General features: G+C 39.7%; 3 protein-coding genes across 3 annotated transcripts; 1 reads left to right on the top strand and 2 right to left on the bottom strand.

The window, feature by feature from the left end:
* The first annotated feature begins 240 nt into the window (after positions 1-240).
* Positions 241-11,009, top strand: LOC134288620 (isocitrate dehydrogenase [NADP] cytoplasmic). The gene is made up of 2 exons (XM_062853976.1): positions 241-434; positions 9,557-11,009. Exon 2 carries the CDS (start codon positions 9,573-9,575, stop codon positions 10,800-10,802), a length of 1,230 nt encoding a protein of 409 aa, XP_062709960.1. The 5' UTR covers positions 241-434; positions 9,557-9,572; the 3' UTR covers positions 10,803-11,009.
* Positions 10,112-12,179, bottom strand: LOC134288621 (uncharacterized). Its single transcript, XM_062853977.1, has 3 exons — positions 11,954-12,179; positions 11,492-11,879; positions 10,112-11,425 (listed from the first exon to the last, which is right to left on the bottom strand). The coding sequence occupies exons 1-3, from the start codon at positions 12,121-12,123 to the stop codon at positions 11,003-11,005; spliced, it is 981 nt and encodes a 326-aa protein (XP_062709961.1). The 5' UTR covers positions 12,124-12,179; the 3' UTR covers positions 10,112-11,002.
* Positions 12,180-19,491: 7,312 nt separating this feature from the next.
* LOC109407765 (terminal uridylyltransferase Tailor) lies at positions 19,492-22,098 on the bottom strand. Its single transcript, XM_019680941.3, has 3 exons — positions 21,877-22,098; positions 21,109-21,796; positions 19,492-21,044 (listed from the first exon to the last, which is right to left on the bottom strand). The coding sequence occupies exons 2-3, from the start codon at positions 21,783-21,785 to the stop codon at positions 19,733-19,735; spliced, it is 1,989 nt and encodes a 662-aa protein (XP_019536486.3). The 5' UTR covers positions 21,786-21,796; positions 21,877-22,098; the 3' UTR covers positions 19,492-19,732.
* Positions 22,099-22,560: the final 462 nt, after the last annotated feature.

Raw genomic sequence — 22,560 nt, 5'->3', positions numbered from 1 at the left:
CAAGCAAGTATTGAATAAATAATTGACTTGATGTGATGAAATTAGTAAGTACAAACATGTTTTCAAACCTAGCTGATTTTAAGCAGAGATCTCAGGTTTGAAGAAGTCTGTCTTCGAAACTGTTTTTTTAGAAAACCCCAAGTCGTATTCTCAAAACGCACATTTTACGCCGCGCTCTCCCTAGCGTACAACGACCGAACGAAGATCCAACAACACTGACTGTAGTAAATGTGTAGCGAGCAAAGCAATCAACTGTGCACGGAATTCCACTGGTCACTTGGTCAGTCAGTCATAGCTTAGATCTCACCGAGTGCGGTCGTGTGTATCCCAGCGTCTCTCGTCAACCCACCGTCAATAGCTTAGAGACTTCCTGCTACATCTCATTAAAAGAGGAATAGATTTCTCTTTTCTTTCGGCTTTCATAGCAAAAACAGGTAAGTCTTCCTCCATTGTAAAGTGTCTACGTGTCACAAAATTTGCAAAGATGGGCTTTTTACTTTAACAATTTTGGTTTGTTCGTGTCTACGAATCCTTCTTCTTGTGTCTCGACGGTAGTTAATACCATTTTGAGGGCTGCGACCATAGTTCAATGGAACGTTCCGGTACATTAGATAACACCACTTGACTATGCGGAGTGGTTGTAAATAAACAGGTTGTTAGGCAGAAGTGCAAGTTACTGCAAATAGTGACACTTCACGATGACCAGATTCGAAATCAGCCTGCTACGATGTGACACCACTCCATTCTACATAGCATTAATTTTCGCGACCATCGAAGGGGTGTGTGCGCTTGGTTACACGTCACTAATGCCGAGCGCGTCAATGGTGTCGTGTAGTGTCTGTCCGTACCTACAGCCCAATTAAGAATGCGAATTAATGCCGAAATTCTGCCGGGTGATAACAAGAACGTGAAACCGGTTGGAGTGTTATGTAAGCCGTCGGCGATGATTTGGTAACTTTTAAAGGTGCCTTCCCGTAAAGGGGGATGGAAACCTTCGAAAAACAGTTTAACTTGACAACCAAACTAATGCACCTTCGTTGGTCGTTAAGATAAGGGTGGGAGGTTGGGGGAACGCTTTTTAGACTGCTCCGATGATTACAATGGGTATGCTGAAAATTTAAAAAAAAGTTTGGCAACCAGTTACATACAATGTTTTCATGATGTAACGGAGGTAAGTTGCATTATCAAATCGGTTCATAAAAGTAGGTCATTATGATATGCTGATATTACATAATTTGAAATAGAAATTATGGTACTGGATTGTCTCACAGTTATTTATGCAACGAGTAGCACGAGTAGTGATTATGTTTTTCAGTACGACTGGCTCCGTAAACCGAGGTCAAATTGATCAGTCGGGGATTAAATTGTACGTAATTCCAGGAGCTTCTACACGTCGTTATGGTCATAAACTTCTAACCACATCTAAAGACTGGTCTCGAAAAAAAATGAGACACAATGGATAATGTATAACTTTTGATTGCGTGCACAAATATCGCTGATTTTTTGACCAGGAATAGTACATTATACCATAAAAATTTCATCAAAATCGGTTAAGTGTTGGCGGAGATATCGTCGAAACAAGAGACTTAACATTTGAGAACTTTGGGCGAACAAACACTGTAGAAGTACTGTGTCAAAATTTCATTCAGTTTGATCGAACCGTTAAAAAGTTATAGCCATATATGTAGCACTATGTCGCAATAAGCAGATGTGGTTTTTGGTATAGTGACATTCAAACTGCTCTAACTTTTAAAATGTTCAACAAAAATGGCTGAAATTTTCACTGAGAACAGTTTAACACAACAATTTTACACTGTCAAAGTTTCATAAAAATCGGAACATTGTTGCCAATTCTACAGTCAAAATAGTGCACACTGATTTTAGAATGTTGATAAGTGCCCAAAACTTGGAAAACCCGTTTTTTTTTGTTTGAATTGTTAAAAAAAAAGCCTGAACCAATTATGATGAAACTTCCACCACTTATTATGCCTTACTTGGAGAGCTTACAGTCAAATTTTCAGACGTTTTGATTGGCTAACAACAAAGTTATAGCCTAAGCAATTTTTAAAATGGATACCCAAAATTTTAAAAATCACATTTTATTGTATCGACAATATTCACGCCAATACTGAACCGATTTTGATGAAATTGTCAGGGTATTAACTACACATACAGTCGAACCTCCATGAGTCCATGTTCCTTGACTCGATATCGACTCATGGAGGTAAATTTTTCCATACTGAAAAATAATTTCTGGGTTACTATGATGGTGCCCCCAAAAAGCTTCCCAAAGGATTTTTGTTCGACTACTCGATATTTCCTTAAGTCGATGGTCCCTTCAATATCGACTCATGGAGGTTTTACTGTAATATGCTATTCCTGATTAAAAATCAGCTATTTTTGTGAACGCAATCAAAAGTTATACATTGTTTTGTGTGTCCCATTTTTTTCCAGTCCAGTCTTTAGTTCATAGATGTCTAGAGATAAGTGTGCACTTTAAGGACGTTTTTTTAAATGTTGAACAAGCATTATTATTTTTCGAATTTTTCAAAGTATTTCTTACATAGCGGATATTTACATTGATACTAACACAGCGAAACATTTTTTTTGTCTCAAAAACGAACTCATTTGTCTCTAATAGTTATTCCTCCAGAGATTCATGAAGAAATGCATACAGACAGAAATTCCTTCAGGAGTTCCTCCGCGTATTCTTTCATGTATTTTCTCGGAAATTCTCCCAAGATTTTTAACAAAGATGCCTTTAGGAATTTCTCGAGATTTTTTTTCTAAATTTCTCATAAATTTTTTTAGTTATACTTTACACAACTTTAAGTGTTACTCTAAACATTCTTCCAGGATTTCCCCTAAAAAAATTCCATGAGTTCCTCTGGGTATTGTTTCAGAAATTCCATGAATTTTGATAAGGGATTCTTCTAAATATTTCTTCAAGGGTTTCTCAAGCAGCTTTTCTAGGTATAACTCAAAGAATTTATTGAGCAATACCTTCTCCGATTTCTTCGGGAATTCCCTTATGATTCAGATCAGAAAAGAGAATTGTCGGACAAAAGAGGCACATAACAAGCAACAAAGAAGGCGCAGCTATTTCTCTTCATCCCAACTGGTAACAGATAATGACATGGTAACAAAATAGAAGGCAAATTCATCACGTACTTTTCAACTCGTCAATGATCGATTATTACTAACCTAGAACCGAAACTATTCTAGGTGATGCTTTAACAGCGTTGCAGTGTTTATAACCTCGAAGTAACCCCTATGCAAATAGTCAAGCTTGGCTTTAACATCTTTAAACTCGTAGTGTATGATCTTTATCTTATTAAACCTATTCAAGTTGAGACAAACCTATATCGCATCCGGTGGATTGTCGCAACAAATGCAGGTTAGAGCATTATCATTATTGTTGCGCGATAGTTGGAATTAAATTCAGTGTTTTTTTTTCAAGTGTTTCAGCAATTCCTTCAGGGATTTTTAAATGATATCCCAGAGATTTCTACAAAAATTAGACAGAAGAAATATTCAAAAAATCCTTCAAGATTCTTTTTGAAACTTCTTCAGGAATCCCTCCAGAAATATTTGCAGGAGCTTAATTTTTTTTCTTTGAATGACAGAGATTTTTAGAGAAATTAGACAAAAGATTTATTCAAAAACTAGCAGTCCGGCTGTAGTAGGCTACAAATGATATGTTGCTATCGAAGTAGACTAAGGATAATAGAGAGTTATCCTGTCACTTCTATCTTACCACCGAAGCAAGAAGACGTGCACCATTTAGCACTCCTACATTGGCAGACGAGGAGAATTTTTGGATTTTGTCGAGGAGAAAACGACTGTACATTGTTTGAAACCTGGAAGCTACTAACAGAAGAAAAATATTTCAAGACATTAACAAGATATATAACGGAAAAATACTATTATTTCTAGTGTTTTGAAATCCCTAATTAAATTTCCTAATGAAAATGGTCAAGCGAGTGCTTTAGCTAAAGACATCCAGAAAGACGGGCAGAAGTTGATTCTAGCCCGTGAACCTGAAAAAAACCCAGGATAACGAAGGGAACCAAGAATTCCAGCCCGTACACCTGGTACTCTAGCGTAGGGAATGTAGAATTCCAGTCCGCAATAAAAACCCAGGATAACGTAGGGAATGAAGAATTCCAGTCCGTATACCTGGTTCTCTGGCGAAGGGAATGTAGAATTCCAGTCCGCAACTGAAACCCAGGACAACGTAGGGAATGACGAATTCCAGTCCGTATACCTGGTAATCCGGCGAAGGGAATGTAGAATTCCAGTCCGCATATAAAACCCAGGATAACGCAGGGAAAATTCCAGTCCGTATACCTGGTACACTAGCGAAGAGAATGTTGAATTCTAGTCGGCATAGAAAGAACAGCTGTAAGACCAAATGTATTCTGTATTTTATTTTGCCTGGCAGGTGCAGATAAATTGTTTGAAAATTTTCATTGGTTACCATGGTACTATGATTACAATACATGGAAACCAAGAGACAGTTGAAATGAGTTCAAGACTAAAAGGAACTGAGAAAAATAAACGGCAGCTATATTATCGCGCAATTAAAAAATAGAAATTAGCAATAAATTTGATCAAAATCGCCTAACACTTTGTATGGGCGAAGCAATAAAAAACAAGTTTTTGTTGAATAACTGGGAATTCTATGAATATTTTTCATTAGTTTTTCGTGCAGATGATAAAAAAAAGGAACATCTCTCTGTTATCAAAGAGTTGGGAAATTTTCATCAAAGTTTTTATGAGATATGGGCTATTGCTAGTTTTTGCCGTTTCAGTGCGCGTTAATATTTTAGTCAAAATAAACTACTGATTTGATAAAAGCCAAACAATTGCTACCGACGCAAATGAAAACAGCGTAGATTGAAATATGCAAAATTCAAACAGTATTGGATGGAGTGAATAGAAATCTACTGGAACACAGGTTAATCAGATTTAGAATCCGTTATGTTTTGTGTGATTCACAAAAGAAAGTATTCGCTTCTGAGGATGCCAAACATATATTTTTTTTATTTTTTATTGGGTCAATAATGTGACTGAACTCCTTGCTGGACTCTGACAATTAAATTCACACCAGTCCAAGCACAAGGCAAGGTTCTGCGATGACTGAATGTCGGCTTATTGAAATTATAACTTGCAAGCCTAAAATGTGGCGTTATAATCGATATAATAGACAAATAGACTCACAGTCTAACATTCAAATTTATTTTGTTGGGTCAGAGATCCGGAAGATGCATCGAATCGGGATGGTTTTGGAGAGTTTTCGATTATTTCATTTATTTGACAATTAATTATTTCTTGGAAAATTGTGTGATTTGTATTATAAGGTTCTAATAAATATTTTGGCAAATTATGCTGAAAAAAAAATTAATTATTTTGATGTAATTGGAATGATAAGTATTAAAACTAAGTATTTCATTTAAAACAATTACTTCTACATTATGACTATCATTGTAACTTTTCGAATGGTTGCTATAAAAAGCTAGGTAACGGTGTTTAATTATCCAGTTTTTTATATTGATTTTTATTCAAGTCTTTATTCGAGTGTTCAGTGCTTAATTCGTAATGTTGAATCATAGAAATAAAAGTTATCATTAAAAAAAATGCGTTCTTGCTATGGCTACATTTCAAGAAAAAGATTTGGATTAAAAAAAAAAGAGAAAGGGCAAGATTATAGGAATCACAGTCGAAAAAGAGAAATGTTCATCAATAGATAAAGACAATGATGTAATATATTATTAGAGTTTCAAACTTCAGTCTTAGTGAAAACAGGTGAATACAGCAGTTCTTTCCAGAAGAGATGATCATAAAGAATAATGTTAGAATTGAATTATTTAGAACAAGAGAAGACTTGTCACTGGAACTAAACCAAGTTATTTATTCAAGTTATCAAGTTGACTCCAATTTTATTCCAAAAATTAATAACGTTTTAATTTCATTTAAATAAAACATAGGAGAGATGTAGTAGGCTACAAATGATATGTTGCAATCGAAGTAGACTAAGGATAATAGAGAGTTATCCTGTCACTTCTATCTTACCACCGAAGCAAGAAGACGTGCACCATTTAGCACTCCTACACCGGCAAACGTCTTACTGCCAGCCTACTCTGTTTTTGACATCCGGTTCCATGAAGAAATGCCTCTCAAAATGGAATTTCTGATTTTACCGTTTTTCTTGCCTTCCCGGTCACTTTTCCTCATTATTTTTCATACAACACGTCGGAACCCTGGCGGAATGCAACAGTGAAAGAATCATGTCGATCTGTTGACCCGTTCCCGAGCCTATCCGTGACATACAAACACCATTCCATTTTTGTTTATATAGATTCCTTCAAGAATTCTTTCAGAAATTCCTCCTCGGATTTCTTTTGAAACTTCTTCAGGAATTTCTCTAGAAATATTTCCAGGAGTTTAATGTTAGCAAGGAATTTCCTGCAAAATTTTTAAATGGCGTTTTTTTCTCAGAAATTTTTCTAAAGTTTTTTTTTAATTCTGCAGCGATTCATAAAAAATCTTTCAAGGACTCACCCAGGCTTCATTTTGGATCCTGCGGTTCCTTCAGAAATATTTCTTCAAAGATTCACCCAGGAAATCTTTCAGATATTCCTTCACCTATTTTACAGAAGTACTCCATAAAATTATACATAAAATAGAGAAGAATTTTTATTTTGGAAATTAAAGGAATTCCTAGAGATATCTCTGGAGATTTCAAGAAAAAAAATCCTGAAGATTCCTGAACAAAATTCTCTGATGTAATTTTTGGAGGAATTTCAGCAGGCATCTCAGGGGAATACTTGGAGCAATTTCTTGAGATGTCTCTGGAGGAATTCTTAGAAGAATTTTATGGGAAACTTTCGGGGGAATTCAAGGAAAAATTCCTGGAGGAGTTTCTGATCCCCTTGACGATATTTCTAAAAGACACTCTTGAGGAATTGCTGAAGTAAACCTCGGGAAAATTTCTGTTAGGATCCGAAGCAAAAACTGAAGACAAAGGTATTGGAGTAGATCTGACCATATATAAATTTCTGAAGGGATTCTTGGAGAACGTTCTGAACCAAACCCTGGAAGAACTGATGGAGATACTTCCGGCGAAGTATCTTAAAAGAACTTTTTGCAAAATGTCTGAAGATATAAGTTGTCAATACCTTTTCTTAAATAATCGCTTGAGGAATTGTCGGAGGGAATTCAGCAGAAATGTGCAACAAATTTTTAAGGAATTAAGGATTTCAAAGAAATGCTTGTAAATGTGAAGAATTTGCTGCAGTTATACCATAAATAATTTCTAAAGATATTATTAGAGAAACGACAAGAAAAAAATTCGAAATAGTTTTTTTTTATTATCCCTGAAAGAATCACTGAAGGGTGTCCTGAAGAGACCACGGAAAATTTTCTGTATGAATATCTTAGGAAGATCTTATGCAATCCCTGGATATTTGAGGAACTGCTTCTGAGACGAATCCCGTGAGAGCTGTCTAGAGGAATTTCTGTAGCAGTGTCCGAGAGAATCTACGGAGGAATTTCAGAAAGGAACCTCTCGAAGAGCTCCAACAAAAACTTCAGAAAGCATTCTTGCAAAAAAGCTGATATTCTGAAGGAATCACTGGAGAAATTCAGGGATGAATAGTCGGAGGAACGCCTGGAGAAGTTCCTGCAAGAATATCTTGAGGAATTACTGAAAAAAAAAAACTGGAGTAATCATTGTTTAAACTTCTGAAGGATTCGTTAGAGGGAATCCTCTACTATCTGTTAAGGAATTTCCGAAAAAATCTTTAAAAAAATCCCTTGAGAAATCCCAAAGGAATTACTGGATGTTTTTTGGAGGAGTTCTTGCTGAAATCATAAAAAGGGTTCCTGCAATAATTCCAGATTTTTTAAGAAATATTAGAAGGAATCTCCAAGCAGCTCATAGGGGTAGACTCTATTTTTCTTATGAATCATGAAGTTTAAACTGCCGAACGATAATAGCGAGGATAGTTTTCTTAGAAATCTATCATTTCCTTAATTCGAAAAAGGCAAAATCTGTTCTTTGGGTACAAAAAAAAACAAATTATTCTGTGTTAACGTTTGTTGGGTTGTTTGAGAAATTTTACGCGAAATCGTGAAAATTCCCTTACGTAATAAATGGACGACCCCATGTTTGAATCAAGTGTGATCGATGTAGAACGAGCAGAGTGTAACTTCTATTTCTTTGTGTTTCCACGTTCAACACTTCTACAAAGTATCTAGTGAGAGCGAATTATTCTAAGCTTCAAAGCAAAGACTAGTATTTTATTATTACTTACTTATGAAACGAGTGTTTTATAAACTTTGGCGATATTCGACTGAGAAATAATAGTTACTGTATTTTATTTCTATATTCGTCGCTCAACTTAAAAGAATAATACCAAAATTTTGCTTGTTCGTCTAAATCGTTTTCGGATCAGTCTATTCTAAACACCTATACAAATTCCCTTGCCGATCGTTCGTCCGTCCGTATGCACAATATGTATTCTGCTTCATCACGCCACTTCGAATATCGCGGTCCATTAGCCGGTATATTCGTGAGTCCACTATACGATAAGATTGTGGTCGCGGAGACGTGCTCATCCAAATGAGCTGATAAAGAGCGAAACGCACGATGTAGGGTCTTGTACTATTTGGGCAGGTGTACCTATTTTGGGCACTTGCCGCTATAACTATGTTTATTTCAAACCGACTGGTTTGATTTTTTGTACAGGGTTAGATACTGTGCGTGCCACACTCTTTACAAAATTTCAAATCAATCGGTTTGAAATTGACTTAGTTATAGCGGCAAGTGCCCAAAATAGGTACACCTGCCCAAATGGTACAAGACCCTATATTTTTTTGTCAAACGGTCATTTCTTTTTTTTATTCTTTCGTTCCGAAACCATTATCGCGAATTTGTGGTCAAAATTTGATGCGAAGAATCATTCGACAATAATTGTTGAGCTAAACAATACAAACACTACAAAGCCTTCATCAATATATAACCAGAGACGGCTGGCTATGCGTGATTGCAAATTTCTCGACAACCGGCGTGGCGTATGTGTTCGCCGGTTCGGTGATGCTAAGGTCAAGGTTTTTGTGTGCGAGGTGCCTACAAATACCTCAAAAACATACGACGATAGCGTAGGGGTTGCGCGGGTTTAGAAGTCAGCGGTTAATGGATGATGCAAATTATGCAAGCTTTTTATGTTGAGGAAAGGAAATTGTTACGTAGATTGCATAAAACATCAACGGAAAGCTGATACATACTGATACTGGGAATAGACAAAGTGATCATGACAGGCAAAAAATTTTCAAAAAAAAAAGTTCAAATAGATGTAACTTTTGTTGTTTTGATTTGAAAGTTTTGCTAATCATGCAAAATCATAGTACTTGATTTATTTATTGATAGTTATTTATGAAATAAGTATTGTTATGTAAGTTTTAGAATAAATAACTATTATCAGTCAATTTATCGAAATTCTAATATGATTTCAAATCCCATATTGACATATTCTGTATCTTCTCTCTACAGAACCCCCATTTAAAACATGGCAGCCAAGATCAAGGCCGGACCCGTCGTGGACATCCTCGGCGATGAGATGACCCGCATCATCTGGGACTCGATCAAGGAGAAGCTGATCCTGCCTTTCCTGGACATCGAACTGCACACGTACGATCTGGGCATGGAGCACCGCGACAAAACCGACGATCAGGTCACGATCGATTGCGCCGAAGCGGTCAAGAAGTACAACGTGGGCATCAAGTGTGCCACCATCACTCCGGACGAGGCTCGCGTCAAGGAGTTCAACCTGAAGAAGATGTGGCGCTCGCCTAACGGAACCATCCGTAACATCCTGGGTGGAACGGTGTTCCGCGAGGCCATCATCTGCAAGAACATTCCCCGGCTGGTGCCCGGATGGGAGAAACCGATCGTGATCGGTCGTCATGCCCATGGTGATCAGTACAAAGCCACGGACTTTGTTGTTCCAAGTGCCGGTAGCCTGGAAATCAAGTTCACTCCAACTGATGGAGGAGAACCAGTCAGCTACGTCGTTCACGAGTACAAGGGACCAGGAGTGGCAATGGCTATGTATAACCTGGATGATTCGATTAAGGACTTTGCTCATTCCTCGTTCAAGGTCGCACTGGACCGCAAGTTCCCACTATACCTCAGCACCAAGAACACCATCCTGAAGAAATACGATGGCCGATTCAAGGACATCTTCCAGGAAATCTACGACAAGGACTACAAGGCCCAGTTTGAAGCTGCAGGAATCTGGTATGAGCATCGTCTCATCGACGATATGGTTGCCTACTGCATGAAGGCCGAAGGTGGTTTCGTATGGGCTTGCAAGAACTACGACGGAGATGTCCAGTCCGATACCGTTGCTCAAGGTTTTGGATCGCTGGGTCTGATGACTTCGGTTCTGGTCTGTCCGGATGGCAAGACTGTTGAAGCCGAAGCCGCCCATGGAACCGTCACCCGCCACTACCGTCAGTATCAACAGGGCAAGGAAACTTCGACCAACCCGATTGCGTCGATCTTTGCCTGGACCCGTGGTCTGCTGCATCGTGCCAAGCTGGACAACAACGCCGAGCTGAAGAAGTTCGCCGAAACGCTGGAGAAGGTTTGCATTGACACGATCGAATCCGGTAACATGACCAAGGATTTGGCTATCTGCATCAAGGGTATGGCCAACGTCACGCGGGCTGACTACATGGAAACATTCGAGTTCATGACCAAGCTGGGCGACAACCTGAAGGCTGCCCTGGCCTAAATTAACCCGAAACGGGAGTTGGGGTTCATGCATGCTAAAATGCGGGCATTTAACGCTGTACTTTTAGGATAAGCCGTACCACGGAATTCTCAGAGAAAGCTGTTGCTCGATACGTACTTTTTGTGTTGGTCCAATTGAATATATGTATTGCGAGATTTTTGTGTAGGTCTTTTTTGGAAATAAATCACATCTTATGACAACTAAGAATTTATTAACAACCCGGCTTTTTCAAAGAGATCCGAAGTAAGTGAAATAAAGGCATAGGCTCCCTCCTCCGGAATCGGGAATTGACTCAGAAAATCGTCACCTGAATTGATTCCCAATCCATCGCTACGATTCATGGGTTTGTTTTTGGCTACCTTCCGGGCGGTTTCCATAAGTGGTTCCAGTGGATGGGTCGGTAGTCTGCGAAATGGTCCCATCAACTGATGCTGCAAGAGGTAACTCATCAACACCAGCAGATGATCGTTACGGATGCCCTTGGCTCGAGCACAGCAGTTTCTATCGATTTGCGACAGAACTTCGATCCACTTGCAGGCAATCCGTAGCTCAGGGTAAGAAGTTAACGAGTGCATGTAGTACTTGGTGAGATACAGGAAGAATTCGAATTGCTTGTCCAGGAACTAAAGGTAAGGGATACATAAAATGTATCAGAGAGCCTGTGCCATTTTGCTGTTCAAAAAACTTACTGTAGATCTAGCATCTTTACCGCCGGTACACTGTTTAACATGAGATTGGCACTTCCGGATGGCCGGTATCTTCAACTTCTTGTACAATTCCGACAGCAGCAACAAGTGGTCTTTCCACTCGGCAGCACTCACGTGCCACGCCGGAGGTGCGAACGTTGGTCTCTTGATCGACGATACTTCCGGCAGCTTGGTAACCGGTGCCGCATTGAACGGAGCCTGAATGTGTCCACTCAACAGACATATGCAAAGCATCATCAGAAAGCGGTTTCGCTTGTCGCGCAGATTGCGCACGTTCAGGGACGGTTCCACTAGCTTCGTCAGCCATCGGTTGGCGTGCTCCTGCTCGTCGGGGTTGCGAAGGTTCGGGATCAGTTCATGTAAGAGAGCGCTGTCGAAATGGCGACGATTTATGGTTAGCGGCCATTTTACAATGAGTAGGTTCAACAATGTACAGATAGTTACCAATAATAGTGGAACTCCGTATCAAGAGAATGATCGGACGGTTCGGTAATTTGCGAAGCATTGGCTCTGGAAATGTTTGATTTAGATGTTCCCGGCTTCGGTGTCGCCATCTTGACAATTTCTGCTTTAAGAATAAATCTAAGCCAACTATGATTAGGAAAACATAGCATAAGATTGATGAATTGAAAGAGAATTGTGGCTCATCCGGCTCAGATAGAAGAGTTTGTTGTAAAACGTGAAACAAAAGCTTGAAATTCATTCTTTATTTATCAAGAATATAATCGTTTTAATTTCCTGGAATAACATAACATACAGGGAATAGACAAAATGATCGGAACAGGCAAAATTTTCACTTTTCAAAAAATGTCCAATTAGCTGTAACTTTTTGAAAAGTGCATCGAATATTCTCAAATTTTCACTGTAAGTTGATCATCAACTAGTTGTGTATCAGTGGACAAAATTTGGAAAAGATCGGGCTATTCTGCACGAAGTTATAAGCATTTTAGAAAAAGGTAGAATTATCCGATAGCCAACTTTGAGCTGTTATATCTCCGGATTCAATGAACCGAATGCAATGATATTTTGTCCATTTATGACTTATATAATGAGCTCTGAAAAACGTTTGATTCAACTTGAAATTATTAACAAGAGAAAAGGTTATAGCGATTTCATTAATTTTATGATTTTTTAGTAAATTGGTCTATTTTTAATATGCATCCCATTACTTTTTCAATGAATTGCCGCCAATGTTGTTACTTTCTCTCAAAACATATCTGTATTCAAGACAATTGGAGGGAACTTAAATAAACTATAATTAGCATCTTGAATTTTGAAACGATGATGAAATTTAAGAAAATTTGGAGTTTTATTTAAAAAATAATGTAATCGTTATAGTTTTCTTCCGTGTTAAGAATTTAAAATTAAGTCAAAAGTTTTTTAAAGCTCATTATATAAGTCATGAATGGTCAAAATTTCATTGCTTTCGGTTCATTAAATCCGGAGATATAACAGCTCAAATTTGGCTATCGGATAATTATACCTTTTCCTAGAATCTTCATAACTTCGTGCAGAATAGTCCGATCTTTTCCAAATTTTGTCCACTGATACACAACTACACAACTTACAGTAAAAATTGAGAATATGTATTTGATGCACTTTTCGAAAAGTTACAGCTATCTGATTTTTTTTTTTTTTTTTTTTTTGAGAAGGGAAAATTTTGCCTGTCCCGATCATTTTGTCCATCCCCTGTATACCCCTAAGAATCAAAATATTAATTTAAAGCTTTTGTTTAACGTTTTGCAAAAGAACTCGTCTATCGAAAACTTGTACGTATGGTAAAAACCTACATTTTTCCCGAAGACAGTTTGACGCTATCTTCAAAATTGTATGAGTTGGATGTAGTTTTTCGATTTTTTAAGGGTATTTTTGGAGTCGATTTATTCTGGTTTAAAAAAAACGTTCTCGTAATTTTTGCTCCAGATTTGGCTTTATATGTGACCTTTCAAATGCCGCTTTAAGAACTTTTTTATTTTACCAACTCCATGAGATATAAGCATTCCAAGACATCGTTATTCTTAAGTCAAAACTGCCCACGACATGTGGATGACAAGACTTAGCAACATGCAATGTTCAGAACAAATAAGCGTCATTACTTGCGCTTTAAATACTCCAAAGTTCACATCGTCGAAAAAAATCAAATAAAAAAGTTATTCCGAAAAACCAGTTTTTGGAGGGATCACCCTAAGTCAAAACTTAAAATTGACATACTACGTTCAAATTAAGAGCTAGATAAAAGCTGTCTTCGGCAAAGTTGCTCGCAATAGCATTACCTACAACTTTGCTGAAGAACTCGATCGCATATGACTCAACATTCAAAAGTTCTATTCCAGAATTGAGTACAGACAAGGACCACCCTAATCAAAAATTTTTGGAAAATATTACGACATTTGCACCCATTTAGACTCGGCCGAAATTCATTATCATCACAGTCGAATTTCGCACACGACTTCGCAGCGGCTGGCATGCACAAGTTCGGTTGAGTTCAAGACAGGGGCGTCGGATGCACAACAGGTAAACAAAATAAGTTTGATTAGTGTGAGATTTCGCTGGGAAATGATGATTCAGTGGATTCTCAAATTATCACCATGATTATCACAGTAGTCTAAACATTAATGAGAAACCCAATATGCAGCAAATGCAAATAACTTCTCTGAAGACATCGAACGCCTAAAGTTGACGATAACAGAGAAAGGGATTTTTTACCTGCTACAACGTTGATTCGGACCATTGTGATTCGAAGAACAACTCTTTTGGTAAATATCTGCCAGAAATCCGGGAAAAACTATCACAGAGATGCCAGAGGAGCATCCAGAATCTCGGGACCATTGGGTTCCATGAGTAGTTCTGGGAATATCTCATGAAAATATGTATCACTGCAAGAAATCCGGTAAACACATTCGAGGAAAAGCCTAGAAAAGCATCTGAAAGAAATAACGGAGAGAATACCATGAGAAATATCAACAATAGCTCATGCAAAAATCACAAAAGGCACTCCGGAAAAAAATCTTAATACCTAGAAAGTCCAGGATACATTTAGGAAAAAAAAAACTCTGAGAGATATCCCAAGACCAACACCAGAAGGAATCTTCTGAGAGTAGTCCCGGGAGGAACTCCGATGGTGAAACTTTAAAAGAAATCCCGCGAGAATCTGTAGGAAATATCTTACCTGAAATTTAGGGAAGAAATGGCGGCTTATAAAACATCATTGATGTTATATAAGATGTTTTCCAATACACCAGTAAAACAACTATATATGTATTCAAGATGTTTTTTCATACATTGCAAATACCAACTTGTTTAAGCCTAACTGCCCGAATACTTATAATTTTGACAGCTGGCCTCCACAAAATTGAAATACTTTTTCACAAATATCGAATGACGTTAAACAATTTTCAACCATCGAGCTCTTATTGTGGATAATTATGTCCTTGTGCATGATGCCCCGTGTAGTATGCGGTAAATTCATGTGCCGTTAAGAATTTATCGTGAAATAATCATAATTAGATGTCATAAATAAGGTACACCGGGGCAAGTTGAAACGGGTGGGGCAAGATGAAACAGCGGGTTAACATGATGTTTTCGAATGATGATAAACAATTGTATTGCCACAACACATTCTTTTTGATTCAAACAATCTTTTAACGAACGATAAATTTCCAAATTGTATTGAAATCTATTTTTAAACTTCGTGTTTCATCTTGCCCCACCCGTTTCAACTTGCCCCCGTGTACCTTACAGTCGCTCCATATCCGGTTGAAAATAAGATAACAAGCTTTCTCATTTTGAGATGGTTTGTAAAATTTCGTATAATGTTTGCCAGCATACAACATGGAGGCTTCCTAATACAGTGCCGGTGAAAAAGCTGGAACCTTTTTTTAAAATTAATAAATTTTCTGATCATGATGTAATCAATTAGCCTACACAAAAAATACAGCTAGAATTAAAGAAAACATTGATTAGTTGAACTTCTTGTTCAATTTCCATACATGATTTTTCTCGCACTTTGGATGCACCACCAACAAACTTTGGACTATTTGTTTTACGTATCTTCATCAAATAAAAATGTCCAATATGTATACGCTTGATGTATTGTCCATTTTGAATCAATTAATCTTTTAATGATTAAAACCGATTTTATTCGAATGAGTGTAATCAGTTTCGTACCTTTTAATTCCGCGCTGTGTTGCTTATCCTGTGACAGATACGCGTATTTCGACTACCACTTGTAATCTTCCTCAGCGTCAGTTATCCACTCACGAATTCACTCGGAATTAAAAGGTACGAAATTGATTACACTCATTCGAAGAGGGTATTCTGCTTAGAGGGTTCGAAAAGTCGGTACAAGACCGATTTTATGTTTTAAACATTCAGAAAATAATATGACGTTTGCATATTTTTAGCAAGCACTGTGATTTATCGGACCTGCTCAAGTTTGATCCAATATTACAATGAAAAGTTTAAATTACATGTCCTAAACTTCTAAATAACAAGTTTGTTGAACATGATTTCAATTGATTTTATTACCTTAAAAATACGTCACAATAACGGGTTTCAAACAACCAGCTGCAGAACCTGTAGCACGAAATACACATTTGCGATTTGTTTTGGTTTTGAATACCTATATTTTCAACATCATAACAACAAAAACAAATCTGAGGTAAAATGGCAAAATCCAAAAAAAAAACAAATTCATTTCTTCACGATTATACGCGAAGTATCGAGCTTAAAACATGTATTTAATCTTGTTATTACGTTATAGAGAAAATAGTTAAGTCTACTGCTAGAAATTAAACGAATTAAGGTGATATTGAAGATGATTTTCCACAAACATTTCGAGGTGAATATTACCTCCGAACCAGCGAAGAAACATTGAACCTTCGGATCTGTAAAACTTGTTTGGCAGACAGCTAGGCGTACTTTCCATAAATAAAAGCTGTTTTATTGTGAATAGAAAAACAAGTGTGCCTACATATTCAAAGTGGAATTATTTGTTTTATGTTGAATTATAGCGATAGAAGGAGACACAGAATATCATTATGTGGAAGCACACTGCCAGCTGAAAAGGTTTGGCATTAACGTAATTTTAACATAAAAGCAACAAGTGCTAACAAGTTTTAACTCAGTGGTGTTTATTTTGTGCCGCTCGTTTTCTTTGTATCATCTGTATTTGGAGGAACAAGGCTATATGAATAACTTATCTTGTCAACGTAGAAAATACATTAATATATCTTACGATACTGCTTATGAGATTATTGGCAATTTGTTATCGCTAAACATTACAAAAACACAATTTCAACTAAAGATGTTTACAGTTTCGTTAATAATACTATATGATAACATCTTTTTGAAATTTAATTTGCGAAGATGTTTTCTGTGTTACTTGGGTCGGTGAAGTACTAGGGCTGCAAAACGGTGAATCAATAATGAGAGCGTCCAACATAGCTATGGTTCACACAAGTTCCTACCTCATGCTTCCACGGGTCAAGCGATGACAAAGACCGCCAGCTAAGAGTTGTGTGCTTAGCTGGTAGTGCAGCCTGGGCACTGTTGTCCTTCTGACTTCAGCTAGATTGAGGAGGTAAGACCCGAGCGTCTGTTCACCAAGGAGGTGCGGCTCAAGCAGCGTCTGCACTGGCATCCAGCCCCATCAGCGTGGTCGTCCCAGTGTTGGTTGGGACTTTAAACAGCTCTGACACGATGGCCCTCCGGCGAGACAGGAGTGTTGGCGTAGGACCAAAAAGCCACCTGTAAAAATCCCCATTGCGAATAACGTAGGAGAAAATACGACTCGATACAATCGGCAAAAACCCACGCGACGAAATAAGGACTACGATTGGAAACTTGGAACATGGAATTGCAAGTCACTAGGTTTCGCAGGATGTGACAGGATAATCTACGACGAACTACATCCCCGCAAATTCGACATCGTGGCGTTGCAGGAACTTTGTTGGACGGGACAGAAAGTGTGGAAAAGCGGGCATCGAGCGGCTACCTTTTACCAAAGCAGTGACACCACTAATGAACTGGAAACAGGCTTTATAGTGTTGGGCAAGATGTGACAACGTGTGATCGTGTGGCAGCCGATCAACGCAAGAATGTGCATGTTAAGAGTTAAGGGCCGTTTCTTCAACTACAGCATCATCAACGTCCACTGCCCACACGAAGCGAGACCTGATGACGAGGAAGAAGCGTTCTACGCGCAGTTGAACACTTTTGATGAATATAAAGATCCTGAATTGCAGTTTGATTTCCACATTCTGGCAAGACTAGCTTTACAAAGCCAACCACGTCCTTGGGGGACTTGAGGCAACTGAGCCAAAAGCACTACACAGTAAAACCGCTCAGCACTAAAATGTGTAAGCCTTACTCATAAGTGCATTGATTGATGCACCAAGCGAAAAGAAGAAGAAGTTTTGACATCCAAGCGGTGTGCCGTCGATGGGATCCTCGTCGTTGATTGGTCGATGGATGTAAACGGCACACCGCTGGGATGTCAAAACTGCTTCTTCTTATCGCTTGGTGCATCAATCAATAATTTCCAGACCACACAAAAATGTGTTACAGTTACACCATAGACACATTCTCGAGTACGACTGCAGCGATCGACACGCTCGGTCGTGTTCGCGGCGTGCTCACCAGAAAGTAAACTCTAATTGAGTATAAACCAAAAATTAACTGGCAATATAGCGCTAGTTCGCTGCGCCATTTTTCGCTCTTTGTTAACACAAAGAGCAACCAGAAGGAAGAAGAAGAAGAAGAATAGACACATTCTCAAAAACAGCTCCCCTTTTAACAAAAGTAGCCGCATAAAGCGGTCTTCTCACTTTACCGGGCCGGGACCGTGCCGGGCCCCGGCCGTGCCCCGGTCATCGATTTCTTTCTAACGATATCTATGGCGTGCTTCTCATTAGCCCGGCCGGGGCCAGACCGAGCCCCGGCACGGTGTGATGTGAAACACGCTATAGTAATCGCATGTAAGAAATCGATGACCGGGGCACGGCCGGGGCCCGGCACGGTCCCGGCCCGGTGTAATGAGAACAGCCCTTAACAGCTTGTGATTATTATTATTATTATTATTATTTATTAAAGACACTTTACCATAACAGCTTGTGGAGCAAACGCTCTTGGAAGAAAGCTCGCTCAAACTGTTATACAGCAAAAATGTTAGTTGGGTCGAACACTCGTCTAGATGCGAAATGTCGATATTTTTGTTTTCCAAGGTCACTACCTAGCTAGATTGCTGTACAAAAAATTTGCGAATTTAACGATTTTGCGGACACAGGAGCTGATTTTGTGAATGTGCAAGGGTTACACATTTTTGGAGTCTGGAAATTATGCACTTTAGTGCTGAGCGGTGTAAGCGTGTACATTTCGTCCCTAAAAATCTGCTTCCATCTTACATAAAAATGGAATTTGCATATAGGGAGCGAAGACTAGAGCGGTGGCAAACAACATGTTTTTTTTTGCATTATAGATATATTTCTACATCCAACACCTGCTGTACTCGCCTAAATTTACGCTTAACCCTTCAGCGCGCGCGCTGTTGTAAAATGTACAACACTACCAAAAAACCTCGCTTTTCGTATATGTACAGCGCGAGCGCGGTGCAGTTTCGGTTGCTTGATAGCGCGCGTAGTGGAAGGTTAATCAAAGCCTTTCAAAGCAAACCACACATGATTTCTTCTTCTTCTTCTTTTCTGACCAACTTAGCACCGTTCGGGGCCAGTTGTATTTAACGTCGGCTGGGTCTAGAGGGGCTAAGCCTTAAATTCCGACGCCCAGGGGGACAACCACCACACCCTACACATGGGCCGGGACCCTACGGATTTACTTCCTATCAGAGAGAAGACATGATCACGGATTTTATGTCTCAGAAAATCCCATCGGCGTCGACGGGAATTGAACCCCGACCCACTGGGGTCAGAGGCAACCACGCTTACCACTACACCACCGACACCGACACACATGATTTCAACACATTTCTTGTTCTCAATCGTACTTTTATTCAATTTCATTAAATTATGAACAGAACTTTTCTTAGGCTAATCAAACTTAGCACACGTTTGATTAATAAAAGCTAAATGAGGAAAATAGCAATGAACTTAAAACAACTTCAATCAGAATCATTAAAAGAGAAACATATAATTTATGTTATTAAAAACTGTCATCCATCGTCACACATCCTCAAGTGCTTCCATACATTTAGTCCCAAAAGTGTCCTTACTGAGCAGTTTGTGCTTGTCCTTCGGATTCCATGGCGGCAGTCTCTAGAGCCGCTTTAGCTTTTTCCTCCGCTTTGTAAAGCATAACTTTAAAGTATCCTTTAATGCATTTCCGGATTTGAGTCAAGAAGCAAGACTCAATAAATACCCGGATTGATCCATTCTTGTGGTGCTCCTCCGGAATGTGGAACTCGATGGCGTCGTTCGACTTGAACATGTCAACCCGGGAGGAGAACACCAGCGGCCGGTTCATTTCCCATCGGTTCTTGCTGATGGCGATTTCGTTGTTCAGCTCTTGCTCGTTGTTGATTTGGAGCCGGGCTCGCTTGAAGATGACCTGCCGCTCGCAAGATAGCTCGAACGTCCGAACGTCCTCCTTTCGGATATTGTTGGGCACGCTTGAAGCGCGTTCTGCGTCCTTGATGGGCTCCACCTTGCAGAGGTAGATCTTCTGCAGGATGTCCTCGATGAAGTCCAACATGCAATCGGCCCAAACATCCTTGATCTGCCGTTCCGTAATGATAGCTTCCTTATCGGTTTTCCGGGCCAGTAGAACCTGCCGGACGATGAACAGCTCGTACTCAACCGGGAGCAACCGACAGATTCTCCAATGGGCAGAAACGTCCACCGTCTTGGGAACGGTTCCGTTCTTGGAAACTACCGAAACGACCGCATTCTTGGTCTGTTTCTGGTAGCGCTTGGTCTTGGTGAACAAATTCTCCAGGACCTTGGAAAATGGTTCCGAATTGTTTGCACACATTACCTCGTGGGCCGTTTTGAAGCTGAGCTTGATCTGCTCAAAGTGAGCCGCCGAATTGCAGACCCCTCCGATGTTCATGTTCAATTCGAACGGATCCTGGATGGAGATCTGCGTTCCGTAATTGAATTCAGGATAGTTCTGATGCTCAACGGCCCGGTAGTAAGGCTGCAACTCCCGAACCTTTTTCTGCTTCATCTCTTCCACGGCACACAAGCGACCAACGAACGGCGAAATCAGATTCTTCTCAAACTCAAACGTCGAGTAATACTTGAAAAAGTTCTGCAGCAACATCCGGATCGCTTCCTTGTTCATCGACGTGAACTTGATGTCCTTCGGGTAGCCCAGATTCCACGGGCCAAATGCCACCCGAGGAACACCCTTCTGCAGGTCCTGAACCGCCGGCAGCAGCGGCAGCTTCTTGGTTTGCAAGTAGAAGATCAACATCATGATGATGCAGTAGGTGTTCATCTGACGGTGGTTCGTCAGCAAGAAGGCGCACTTGGCCCAGAACTTGATGATGATTGCCAACTTATGAATGCGAGGGTCAAATCTGGAAGGAAATATACATTAGTCGTCTTATTTTGTTGGGAGCCGGAGGCACGATCGATTCTTACCTTGTGACCGCGAATATAAACTTGCTGTTGTAGCACCCACGAGCATTGGAGAAATTGATGTCGCACGTCAAATTGGTTGGTCCGTGGATGGCCCTCAACAGGGGCACTTTCGCTCCCAGAATTTTTACCAACCCATGGAACGTCCCGTCTCTAAGCATCCGACCATGAATTATATGGATCAGCTTAGTTTGCTCCTGCTTGCTCTCGCTGTTCCTTTCATAGTGGATGTAAAAATCCAAATCCGAATCACGGAACGCCAGCCCGGATTTGATGGAACCAAAGTCGTAGATTTGGTAGGCATTGTTCGGGAAGCCAAGCACCCGATCCAAGTCCATCTTGACCTTGGTCAGGGCCATCTCTATCTCAATCTGGGACGGCTGAAGAGTGGCAATTAGCGCCTTCATGGTTTCATTTTCATTGCCATTCAGGAGGCTTCGCAAGGCGTTCAGAACTGGATCCAGGAGGAACCTAATTTTTTCGGGATCCGGGTCCACTTCAGTATCGGAGTTGCCATTGTTACGTTTGTTGGTGTTCTGTCGCTTCGCAGAGAGCTTTCGCTTCCTGCCCTGCGGCTTCTGCTCCTTACCATCGCCTTGTGGCTTCTGCTCCTTGCCATCGTCCTTCGGTTGTTGTTCCGGTTGGTTCGATGGTCCCGCCTGCTGTTGATCATCGGCCATCGCGCTGAGCACTGAAAGTGGAACATCACAAACAAACCACGATGAGGAGACATGCTTGGCCCCCTTTCACACGCCATTTTTCGCCCCTTACCTTCGCGAGTTTTCTTTGTTCGTTGATGAAAAATCAAGTGTTTCACCACAATAAATCCAGGAACACAAACACAAGACGAACTGCTACCGAACAACAGGACACTTTTAGCGGGATTAGAGACGAAAAACTCGGGAAAACTTTATACGATGCAACGAAACTGGATCCTAACTTTTTTGTTCGTCTGTCGTCTTGCGGACGCTGGCTGATGGATGCGAAAAGTGGAAACTGGAAACTGCACGCAGCCGTTTTACGAACACAAACGCCACAAACGCATATGTATTTGACAGCTGTCAAGACAGGGCCGCCGGCAGGGGAATAATTGTCAGCTATCGAATCAAAAGAAATTTTATGCAATTGGGTTCTTTAGGGGTATCCAGATTATTTCATAATCGGAAACTCCGTCCAAAAATTAGTCGAAATCCAAAATTTCATCATTTTTGGTGCCCGGGAACTATTTTTAAAATGCATTTGAAGTTTGTATGAGGAAAATTTTTTGTTCGGGGCGACCTGTCACTTTATCGATTGAACTGTCATTCTATCCACGGAAATTAAAAATGTTTTGTTTATTTGACCATCAAAACAAAGGAATCGGAACGCAATAAAATCACCTTAGACTTAGAAAAATGAGCTCTTTCGATTAGGCTAAAGAATATGGCAATATTTAATTCGCTAAACAACCCAATT

The sequence above is a fragment of the Aedes albopictus genome, chromosome 2, assembly GCF_035046485.1.
Source record: "Aedes albopictus strain Foshan chromosome 2, AalbF5, whole genome shotgun sequence".
Classification (NCBI taxonomy): Eukaryota; Metazoa; Arthropoda; class Insecta; order Diptera; family Culicidae; genus Aedes; species Aedes albopictus.
Note: the sequence above shows the minus strand (reverse complement) of the source record. Positions and strands in the feature narration are given on the sequence as shown.

Excerpts from the sequence above, each read along its gene's own strand:
- LOC134288620 (XM_062853976.1), top strand. The coding sequence starts at position 9,573 with ATGGCAGCCAAGATCAAGGCCGGACCCGTCGTGGACATCCTCGGCGAT.
- LOC134288621 (XM_062853977.1), bottom strand. The coding sequence starts at position 12,123 with ATGCTATGTTTTCCTAATCATAGTTGGCTTAGATTTATTCTTAAAGCA. Across the intron at positions 11,880-11,953 it reads ACGGAGTTCCACTATTATTG|CGCTCTCTTACATGAACTGA; the intron begins GTAACTATCTGT and ends CCATTTCGACAG. Across the intron at positions 11,426-11,491 it reads GTAAAGATGCTAGATCTACA|TTCCTGGACAAGCAATTCGA; the intron begins GTAAGTTTTTTG and ends CCTTACCTTTAG.
- LOC109407765 (XM_019680941.3), bottom strand. The coding sequence starts at position 21,785 with ATGGCCGATGATCAACAGCAGGCGGGACCATCGAACCAACCGGAACAA. Across the intron at positions 21,045-21,108 it reads TTTATATTCGCGGTCACAAG|ATTTGACCCTCGCATTCATA; the intron begins GTAAGAATCGAT and ends ATTTCCTTCCAG.